Consider the following 11,155-nt stretch of genomic DNA (forward strand, 5'->3'; position numbering starts at 1 on the left):
CCGGGTGTGCTGGATCCGGGTGTGCTGGATATGGGTGTGCTGGACCTGGGTGTGCTGGACCCGGTTGTGCTGGATATGGGTGTGCTGGATCCAGGTGTGCTGGATCCAGTTGTGCTGGATCCGGGTGTGCTGGATCCAGGTGTGCTGGATCCGGGTGTGCTGGATATGGGTGTGCTGGATCCGGGTGTGCTGGATCTGGGTGTGCTGGACCCGGGTGTGCCGGATATGGGTGTGCTGGATCCAGGTGTGCTAGATCCAGGTGTGCTGGACCCGGGTGTGCTGGATATGGGTGTGCTGGATCCGGGTGTGCTGGACCCGGGTGTGCTGGACCCGGGTGTGCTGGACCCGGTTGTGCTGGATCCAGGCGTGCTGGATATGGGTGTGCTGGATCCAGGTGTGCTGGATCTGGGTGTGCTGGACCCGGGTGTGCTGGATCCGGGTGTGCTGGACCCAGGTGTGCTGGATCCAGGTGTGCTGGACCCAGGTGTGCTGGATATGGGTGTGCTGGATCCAGGTGTGCTGGACCCGGTTGTGCTGGACCCGGTTGTGCTGGATATGGGTGTGCTGGATCCAGGTGTGCTGGATCCAGCTGTGTTGGACCCGGGTGTGCTGGATCCGGGTGTGCTGGATATGGGTGTGCTGGATCCAGGTGTGCTAGATCCAGGTGTGCTGGACCTGGGTGTGCTGGATCCAGCTGTGTTGGACCCGGGTGTGCTGGATCCGGGTGTGCTGGATATGGGTGTGCTGGATCCAGATGTGCTGGATCCGGGTGTGCTGGACCCGAGTGTGCTGGACCTGGGTGTGCTGGACCTGGGTGTGCTGGATCTGGGTGTGCTGGACCCGGGTGTGCTGGATCCGGGTGTGCTGGATCCAGGTGTGCTGGATATGGGTGTGCTGGATATGGGTGTGCTGGACCCGGGTGTGCCGGACCCGGGTGTGCCGGACCCGGGTGTGCTGGATATGGGTGTGCTGGACCCGGGTGTGCTGGATCCAGTTGTGCTGGACCTGGGTGTGCTGGATCCAGCTGTGTTGGACCCGGGTGTGCTGGATCCGGGTGTGCTGGATATGGGTGTGCTGGATCCAGATGTGCTGGATCCGGGTGTGCTGGACCCGAGTGTGCTGGACCTGGGTGTGCTGGACCTGGGTGTGCTGGATCTGGGTGTGCTGGACCCGGGTGTGCTGGATCCGGGTGTGCTGGATCCAGGTGTGCTGGATATGGGTGTGCTGGATATGGGTGTGCTGGACCCGGGTGTGCCGGACCCGGGTGTGCCGGACCCGGGTGTGCTGGATATGGGTGTGCTGGACCCGGGTGTGCTGGATCCAGTTGTGCTGGATCCAGGTGTGCTGGATCCATGTGTGCTGGATCCGGTTGTGCTGGACCCGGGTGTGCTGGATCCAGGTGTGCTAGATCCAGGTGTGCTGGACCTGGGTGTGCTCTGCACTGTGTTTGAGCCACCCCGCGGGGGCCAGCGCAGCTGCTGCTGGGAGCAGCCGACAGCGCAGCCAGCTGCTTTCTTCAAAGGCTTTCTCCTCTCCAAACAGTCTCTCTCTCTCTCTCTCTCGCGCGCTCTCTCTTGCTCTCACACACGCCTCCTGTATAGCAGGACTCGTTCAGGATGTTGAGTTTTAATTCATTTTTCAAAAACCAATCTTCTCTGTGTAAATATCATTGCACGTTTCTTATCTTTCCTCCACAAGAGACTGTAGTTGCCTAGATTATTATTATTATTATTATTAGTATTTTTTTGCTATTAGTTCCAGATAAGCCTTGTTAAATAGCAAACAGCTGAGTGGTAATAAACTGTTGCACGCGGAAGATGACTTCCCCCCGAGAGCCAGGGCTGCCTGGGTTACTGACAGTGTTTACGCAGCGGAAACCCCACGGCAGTTCGGCTCCCCCTTACTGCCGATGCTGAGTGATACGGTCTGCTGGAAATGCAGCTTTGGAGTCCGCTTATAACGGGCATCACTTCACCGCCTGCTCAGGAAAGCAGTAGTCCAGGACAGCTGTAAAAATTGGGACTCTCACTAGCACAAAAGAGCTGCATAAGTTGGTGCTGTTACAGGGTGTAAATAATTGCAAGGCCCAGGCTTTTAGCAGAGCGATGCTATATTTTTATTAGCCCAACTGGTAGCACTGAATAACCACGAGCTTTTGTGCGCCAAAAGCAGATGCCGAGGGCTGGCTGCCGTCGGCTCGGGGTGCAGCGCGGCAACAGCTTGCTTTTTAGCACGCTGGAAGGCTTTTGAAGGTGGCCGGGCTAGGTTAACGCCGGAGGGTCGTCCCGCTATCCAGGTGGTTGGCGTTTTTCCAAATGATGCTGCTTTAAAATGGTAGCACAACATGAATAGCTATTTCTTGGTTTAAAAATAGTTTCTGAATTGGTTTAAGGGCCCTTTGAGGGCCCCTTGAGGAGCAACCTGACGTCAGCCCTGGCAGCCAGTTCTCAAAAGGGGGCCAGGCGGCAGTGGCAGCCAGCACAAGCCGCTGCACTAGCCCCTTACGCAACTCTCCGCCTTGGGAATAGAGTTGAACTAGTCACACAGGCCTTTGGAGAACTTTATTTGAACGTACATGCGCAATTGCTTCATCTCGTAACTACAATTTGGTATTTAAATAGTTTACACTGAAGTTTACACTGAATGAAAAATGCTTATTTGTTCAAAGAGATCATTTTTTCCAAAAACGCAACCTGGTAATTCTTGTTTAAAATCTGCTATTGTTTAAAAACATGAAAAGCGTTTTAATGCAGTTTCATTTTTACCTTGATTTAATTTCTTCCAAATATAGTAAATTAAAAATGTTGGATACATCAATTGGAAAGTGCAGTTGTAGTAAGAGTTTTAAATGAGCTATTTGAGCAAATGTGCTACTGCTGCTGAATTCAAAGCGGCATACCTTTGATGATGAGGGTTTCAGAACAAGATAGTTGCTTTTTATTTTCCCCAAGCTTTGGAGACTGTAAAGCTTTAGAAGTTTGCCTCCTTAACTGTCAGAAAATCCTACCTCTAAGTGGAGTTTCGCTCTGAAAACAATTTTGTACTATAAAAGGTAGTTGCTAACACTTTAGCATCTCACCAGAAGTTGCCTTTAAGGATGTAGTAGAGAAGAATCTACTCTTGTACTAAATGTTATTAGTCCCCACCCTCCCACCATTTCAGTAGTTCAATAAATTGTTCATGAGGCTGCAATTTAATTACATAATTAAATGGAACACCGTCATGTGCTTATCAGGTTTGTCTTAACAAACAGCATTGTTTTTTCTTCCCTTGCTGTCTCCCCAACCTTCTTAAGTACCGTCACAATAATTTATGTAAGGTAACTGACCAGCTGGAGCAATTATCTATATGAAAGGGTAAAATGCCTCATTTTTGTGAAACTGTGCTGATATTACTGCCATCTAGTGTTTGAAAATGGTAACTACCACGAGGAAAATGAAAACATTTTATTACAGTAACCCATGGGTTCATAGGAAAACTTAACACCGCTAATAAAGTTCATAAATATAGAAGAGAAGCTTTTAGTACTAATGTTTTTTGTTTTAGTTTTTTTTTTTAAGCAAAAAATCTAAGGACGTTGATATATGTTCATGAAAACTGGTCAGAAACAGCACAAAAACCTATTATTTTCCACAGTATTATTACATCGCTACTGTTCAAAGAGACTATGAACATTACTCAAGCCCTCTTAAAACAACGCAGTACAATTTACTCGATACTACATGCAAGCAAACTTCTTGCTTAGGTTTCCTCCCTCCTCATCAGCTTTAAATCATCATCAAACCCATTTATATCTCTTTTTTTCCAAAACGTTATTGATCTATTTATTAACCCTGAAGAGTCACATTACTTAGAACATCCTTTTGAACTGAATTCAGAGTGCACTTTTAATGCGGATAAGTTTAGGCAGAAGATAAGTACGGACAATTAACACGGAAGTAACACAGATGTTATGTAACTGGGGAAGACAGTAGTAAGGATATTAAAGACTTCTTCCTGAAATAATCCTACCAATTTCAAGAGAACGACTGCTAAGCAGAGCGTGGGTAAACACCTCTGTGCCTCACTGCTGCAAGTTACAGGAAGAGACGGGTGGAGAATCACTGAGTGGAAACTGGTAACTTTTCCGGAGTGTTAGTACTCTAAAGGCGACAGAACTACGTGATTTAGCTCAAGTTCACTTTGTTTAGGCACACAAACAACGCCATCTTGCTTGCTTTGGAACAAACGCACTGTGAAAGAAAAAGGAAGGAAAGCAGGAGTCACCCACCTGGCACAGGGAAAACCAAACAAACAAAAGGCAGGCAGGGAACCTCAAACTCCCTTCCCTTCTGCTATTAAAATTAATGATATGTTTCACATTAAAAGTCGAAAATATATTATAGAATCCTCCACCAATCTTCTTTAAACCCAGTTATTCACAGTGAGGAATAAGTTACTGAAAAACTACTGAAGAGATAAAAGATTCACATATCCACGTACGTATTGCCTGTCATACCGACTCAGGTAAGTCATCCTATTAATCAAAAATTGATTCTGGAATTATGAAAAATAAAATCCTTTCAGAAAACATATGTGCTTTATATGGTAAGACAGCATATGAAGATTTTGATTTCATATCTAGCTTTAACTACAAAAACATTTAGATCTCATTATTCCTAGAGAGAGAGAAGGGAGGGGGGGAAAAAAAAGCATGAAGAAGAGGATTTTAAATAGAGCACAGACCCTGCTCTTCCTGGATGCAGCAAAGTGAGAATGAGAAAAATCTTGGTGTCAGCTCTACTTGTCCTAAGTGAAGATGAAGTCGTAAGCATTAGTAAGTATTTATCATTAAAATACAATAAAAAGAGGTAGGCTTTTTAGAATTTGGCAAATACCACTTTAATTTACCGCAAGATTACCCCTGCGCTTGCAGAACTTCTTATGAATTAGTAAACAGGAGAACAGTTCACCTGTGAAGGTCTTTACGATACAAAATGTTCTATTGGCTGATAATACTCTGAGAACATATTTACTAGTATCTTGATTCTGTTTAGACTGGGTATTAATAAGTATCAACTATTATACATTTTTACAGCTTTTTCAGGCAACTTAAGAGTTCTTCTTTATCCATATGGTATCCACTCTTCTTCCATTCATCTCTCAACTGTTGTAAAGCTGTTCCAATTTCTTTCCCAGAAGAAATACCCATTTTTCTTAAATCATGGCCACTAACAGGAAAAGAAGGAACAGTCCATTGCTGCATTTCTCTTAAAAGATGTTCTTCTCCTTGGTATTTTAGAAGCTCACAGATCTTGGAATTTGTATTAGCTTCCCTAGACTAAAAGGAAATAAGAAGATTCACTATGAAACATTAGGAAACAGCTCAAAGAATAATTTGTGCTCATCATCATGTTAGTCCCACGACACCTTATAAGCATTAACTGGGCAACGAGTTGGAAGTATGAAAGTTAGGGTATCTTCTGTCTCCTAAGTTTTAGAACTCAGTCCTAACTTGGAAGCCTTAGGAGATCCTTGGAGACTTCTTAAATTCCAGACAACAGCTGTAACCGTTTTCTTCAGCCTACCATTGGAGAGGAGCTATTATCTTTCCTGAGAGAGAGAGACCTTACTGCAGACATCGATGTCTCTCACCTTCAGTCTCCAGTACTGCAATAAAAGGGCAGAATTTCGCTTGAAAATTATTTGAACTTTGCACAATGTCATAGGTTGCCTACTGAGCAGTACTCCTCACAAAGAACACATAATAATGCTCCAGAAACTGCACTCGCTTTCACTGCACAAGTCAAGGAGTTGAATTTGACATAAAAAGCTGGAGTCCCCTGAGGTCCAAATCCTGCCTCACGTTTTAACGCAGAAGGAGACATCAGCTGGGACAGTACAGCAAACTCTCAGTCCCTAGCTATGTTTTCAGGAAACTTTACTTTCAGAAGATTACATTTCAAGCAAGTGACATTTTCAAGCCTAACTGACTGCAAGATAGGCTTTTAAATCCAGTCAAAAAGTTGCTCCGGAATGCAAGTTTCTCAGAACTGTTAACAATATTGTGGTTTCTTTTTTTTTAAACTAAGTTCTTAGAAATGTACTTAAAACCTCAGTATTTTAGATGGGAAAGAAAACTTAAGAGAATTTAAGTAGAAACATCTAATATTCATCCTCTTTCGAAATTAAGCTCTACTAATGGAAAAGAATTTTTTTGTGTATCACAGTTTCTGTTTTATGTTGCAAAAACATGCCAGGACATTAGTGATAGCTCTTGTTAATTTTTGGTCCCTTCTTCAGATTAAAACAAAACTAAGACCAATTACAACCGTAGTTAACTGAGACTTGTATCATTAATACAGAATGATGTTCTTCCAGTTACTGCAACAATGCTACACTGGGAGCAATCCAACTTGGGCTAATACTTTTCACCCATACTTCCCAGCTTTCTGGTCAAAATATCTTGGGCGTTAAACTCTGGCATAAAGGTGCAACAATTTGGCCAGAACAAATAAACAAGCCTGCCAATGACATGGCTCTTATTTGACTCTGTAAGGCCCTTTCTTTCCACTAAACATCATCTTTGGCAATCTGTAAAAGTACAAGTTCTGGGTTTACTGCAAAGAACAAAATGCAGCGATATGAGATACACTTACATCCATTATGAAGTCCTGATACGGCTTAAGTGGTTCTGGACCCATAGCTTTGGTTAAGTCTTGCCGGTGCTTCACTATAAAAAGGCCAAGGTTCTTCTCTTCTTTTGAGATTTTCAGCCTCAAATCAAGGTTTATGACATCATCCTTCACCTTCAGCAGTGACGTTAGAACAGTCATTGGTTTTGGACACAGATTTTGAACGTTTTCAGTGACTCTGTCAAATTCCTCTAAATTTCCATTAAGTGGTAGTCCTAAAGGGACACACATGAAAAGGAACAAGAGATAGTGCTAATAAGAAACACAGAAGCTAACGAAGGAAAAATCTAATTTATTACTGGGTAAAAACAAACAAGTTTTTATCTTAGTTGCCATGCTGCAGTTCTGTTTGATTTCCTACTCTTTGTGTCATATACAATCTTCATTTCACTTTACCTATGTATTGGGCAACATCAAGCTCATACATAAGTCGAACCAAATGATTTACATGGTTTCCAAGAAGAATTTTCTTCAGTTCCACCCAAATCCTTTCTCCTGATATTCCAGCCAAACCTTTGGCATTTTCTTTAATTGCCTGCAGCGTGCTGGGTTCGTGATCATCAGGCTTTTCTGCGATTCTTCCATAAAACCTGCCCAAATAAAAACTCTTTATGTCACTGTTCAGAACAATTATTCCACTTATTACTGCTGTTCAGAGAACGCTTATCATGACAATGTTAAATGTTCTCATGTAAAATACTAGCGGAAACTTAAAAATATATGACAACTACCACAACTCATTTTATATCACAGATACTTTCCTATGATACCTTCTACAATGCTCTTCATCCATAGATCTTAAAGGTCTCCACTGCTGTTTTACAAGTCATTTTACAAAGCAGTACTACAAGAAAAAAATGGAGAGAGACTTAATGACTTGCAAAAGGTCAGTGGCGAAGAAAAAAGGTAATAAAAATTTTTTTGTTAAAAAAAAAAAAAACCTACACACAAACTAGAGATGTAGCATTTTCAAGATCTCTTTGGACACTTTTGAAAATTAAGTAGCAAAGTGCTTTTTTTTGGCAATTAAATATTTTTGAAGCCTATCCCTCATTCGTACTTACACAGAATCATGCTAATTCATCTTTCAATAATTACACAGCATTCTTGCCTTCAGAATGCCTATTTTTCTTTCTTCTCTCAGATCACATGTCACACACAGTACTCTCTTAACAAGCCAGCATCATTTTGCACCCACTGAAAGTAATGGCAAATTGTCTATTCCTCAGTAAAAGAGGATCACGATTCTATTTGGGATATCTTAAGAAGTTTGACTGTCCAAAGCAGCCAACTCAATCTTGATCAGAAACCACCCCCACCTTTTTGTGGAAAGGTTCAAGGCAAGTAATTTGACTTTTATCGCTAGAATGCAGTTCAGCCATCTATGTGTTATCAATAAACTTCACGTCATTTCCTTTTAAGTTGTTTGTTGTATTTCAGACTTAGAACTGCTGAAAAACCTTATAGCACAGCTGCTATTTTTCACTTACATGGAAAAGGCAAGTAACACGTGTTTTCAGCACATTTCTAAGGAAAAAGCATTGTCTGAATTTCAATTCTGAATCTTCTCTATGAAGCTAATTTTCTATCCAATTAATTATGAGAAGCCACGTGTTTAGTTCATTTCTTTATCTACAAAAGGCAAAGCATAGTACCTGAAATATCTTAGGATCCGTAAATAGTCTTCCTGTATTCTTTCACTTGCCTGTCCTACAAACCTAATTTTCTTGTTTTTCAAGTCTTCATATCCATTGAAAAAATCATACAGCATTCCATCCAAACCTAGAAGAAGAAAAAAAGAGATGAATATAAACTGACATGGCTGTATAAGAAATTTGGAGTTTAGTTAACAGCAAGCCATATAAACACGACTCGCATAATTCAATGCAGTCACTTGAAAATATGAGGAATGGATCTAGTCTGTCAGATCTTCCCTCATATTTGTACAGACCTTTCAGCTAACAGCAATATTAAAAAAATAAAGTGGAAACAGATTGACATAATCTGTTGGCTGAATGTGAAAAGCAGTGCTTCATCTAAAATTTACTTTTGAAAGATATTTACCTAAAAACATGGAATTGACAGTGAGATCTCTCCTTTCAGCATCCTTTTCCCAGTCAGTAGTGAATTCTACCTCTGCATGTCGTCCATCGGTGACAACGTCTATTCTAAGAGTAGTTATTTCAAAATTCTGTTCATGGAGCTGCAAATTCCACAAACATTGTTATTACAAAACTAGTCGTCTTTCTGTCTCACGTTGGTTTGCCTGTATCCAGCTTGAACTATATACAAACACATATTTCCACACAGAGCAGACAATCGAAAAACATCAGTACCTGAAAACAATCTTTGCATTATTCATTTTCTAGAGAGTCTGCAGAAGTCTTCCTGCAGAAGATGGAATAAGAGGCAGAGGAACGAGCAGGGTATAGGAAGCAAGACTTGGGAAATCAGGAGTAAGAACATTAGGATCAACTTCCCCACATTACATGAAGATATAAGCAGCCTGCATGACCTTTTCTAATGATGATTCAGCAGCATAAACAGATTATGCAGCGATAACATGCATTAAAACACAGTAAGTCATTGAATTGTACAAACAAGAAACCAATCGGAAAGCACGCCATACTTTAAAGGATGGTCTCATTTAAACTATTAGTGTGATATTTTGATGGAGAATAAGCACGCGGCCAGTTTTGCATTAGCTAAGCCATATATTCACAGATACATGGAGCAGTTAGACAGAAAAGATCCCACTTAAACCACAAACCAACCCTGGCAGTAATGGTTCCATGTTTTTCTCCTTTATTGTTGATCAGACGAACACCAGCAGACGTGAACATCTCCTTCATCTCTGCTGGCGTAGCCGTAGTGGCAAAATCTACATCTTCTGGTTTCATCCCACTAAGCAAATCTCTCACGGCACCGCCTGCTATTCTCAGCTCATAGTTCTTCTTCTCAAACAGTTCTGGGAAGGAAAGGAAAACCGTAAAACACCTTCTAAAATAAAAATGAAACACACTGTCAACCATAACAGATTTGTACATGTGGGTTTACATATTACAGTACGCAATAAGTGGCAAAACATAGGTATCTCACAGCTTCACGCAAACTGCACAGACTAGGTACACAGTTGGGCACCCACGGGTAGTGGGTGCAGTGTAGCTTGAGTTTATCAGTCCACAGAATAATCAACTGTATTGCATCAGCAACGAGCCTGGCGTATTTTCCTATGAAGCCGGATGAGTTTGCCACAACAGATTTCTCTTTTTCCCACCTAGCACTGTGCAGACTCAGGTCTCCCAACTGCTTCTCCAAGCACACTAATTCACCGTTCAAGCTACGAGGCAAACGGGCCTTTCTGGTACCCTAAACACTGGTATTTATTGCTAACACGGCACTGGGAGACTCTGGGCAGCAGAACATTTCCAGCAGCCGGTAACGCACGAGGTAAAAAGCGCTTGAGTTTACTTTTGACAGGCCGCAGCGAGCTTGTGCTGGCAGCACTGAAAAAAAAAAAAACCCTGCAAACTAATATTATTTATTCAGGAACAGCAGCCCGGGAGAGTTGACAGAGATCCGTCATTTTTAACTCCTTATTTTAAGGTAACAGTGACTGAAACTGAACAGCGGCCTGCACGGGCCGCACCGCAGCAGCCACCTAGGGCCGCGCGCCCCAACGGCCGCCGCCGCCGCGCGCCCTCCCCTCAGGCGCACCAACGGCCGCCGCGCGCCAACCCCTCACGCGCCCCAACGGTCGCGCGCCCTCCCCCCTCACGCGCCCCAACAGCCACCGCGCGCTCCCCTCAGGCGCCCCAACGGCCGCCGCGCGCCGCTCCCCCCCTCAGGCGCCCCAACGGCCGCCGCGCGCCGCTCGCCCCCTCACGCGCCCCAACGGCGGCGGCGGGGGCCGCTCACCCGCCACGCCCCGCAGCCCCGGCGTGAAGAGCGCCTGGAACTGAGGCGACTCCAGCCTCATGGCGCCGCCGGGTCGCTGCTGCTGCTCCTGCTGCCGCTGCCGCCGCGGCGGGAAGAGCCGGAGCCGCAGCCGGAGCCGCAGCCGGAGCGGCGCGCCGGCCCACATCTGCGGCGGCGAGAGCGAAGCGGTGCGCAAACGCCCGCGGCGCGGCCCGACCGGCCCGGCCGGCGGCGCTTCGCCTCCTGGGCGCCCGGGCGCCGTGCGATGAGCTCAGCGCTGCGCCCCGCTCCGCTCCGCCCCGCCGCGGGCGGAGCTGCCCCGGCCCCGGCCCCGCCGAGGGCGAGAAGGGGGGACGCGGAAGCTCCGGGCTACAGAGCCCTTTGCGTTACCGGTGAACGCGCAGAGCTCCGTCACGGAGAACCTGCAGTTCCTAAGTGGTTGTAGGTTTTTGCTGCCTTTGTGTGGCAGGAAGCCTGAGGCCTCCAAAGCCCTGGGCTCTCGGAAGCGCCGGGCTGGGTCACCCTCCACCGTATAGGAGGGGGGAAAAAAGCTTTGAAAGTTA

General features: G+C 44.9%; 1 protein-coding gene across 2 annotated transcripts; it reads right to left on the bottom strand.

Moving 5' to 3' along the window:
- Positions 1–2,546: 2,546 nt before the first annotated feature.
- TRNT1 (tRNA nucleotidyl transferase 1) lies at positions 2,547–10,898 on the bottom strand. Of its 2 annotated transcripts, none has more exons than XM_068906772.1 (7): positions 10,593–10,898; positions 9,449–9,642; positions 8,739–8,877; positions 8,330–8,456; positions 7,071–7,264; positions 6,639–6,889; positions 2,547–5,320 (listed from the first exon to the last, which is right to left on the bottom strand). In XM_068906772.1, exons 1-7 carry the CDS (start codon positions 10,756–10,758, stop codon positions 5,072–5,074), a joined length of 1,320 nt encoding a protein of 439 aa, XP_068762873.1. In that variant the 5' UTR covers positions 10,759–10,898; the 3' UTR covers positions 2,547–5,071. The 2 variants fall into 2 exon arrangements, with proteins under 2 accessions (XP_068762873.1, XP_068762874.1); XM_068906773.1 differs by having other exon boundaries at positions 2,547–5,649; positions 10,593–10,888.
- Between the last annotated feature and the right edge of the window lie 257 nt (positions 10,899–11,155).

This window comes from Struthio camelus, chromosome 14, assembly GCF_040807025.1.
Source record: "Struthio camelus isolate bStrCam1 chromosome 14, bStrCam1.hap1, whole genome shotgun sequence".
In the NCBI taxonomy this organism is placed as follows: Eukaryota; Metazoa; Chordata; class Aves; order Struthioniformes; family Struthionidae; genus Struthio; species Struthio camelus.

Excerpts from the sequence above, each read along its gene's own strand:
- TRNT1 (XM_068906772.1), bottom strand. The coding sequence starts at position 10,758 with ATGTGGGCCGGCGCGCCGCTCCGGCTGCGGCTCCGGCTGCGGCTCCGG. Across the intron at positions 8,457-8,738 it reads TGTCAATTCCATGTTTTTAG|GTTTGGATGGAATGCTGTAT; the intron begins GTAAATATCTTT and ends TTCTTCTTCTAG. Across the intron at positions 6,890-7,070 it reads TGATGTTGCCCAATACATAG|GACTACCACTTAATGGAAAT; the intron begins GTAAAGTGAAAT and ends GTGTCCCTTTAG.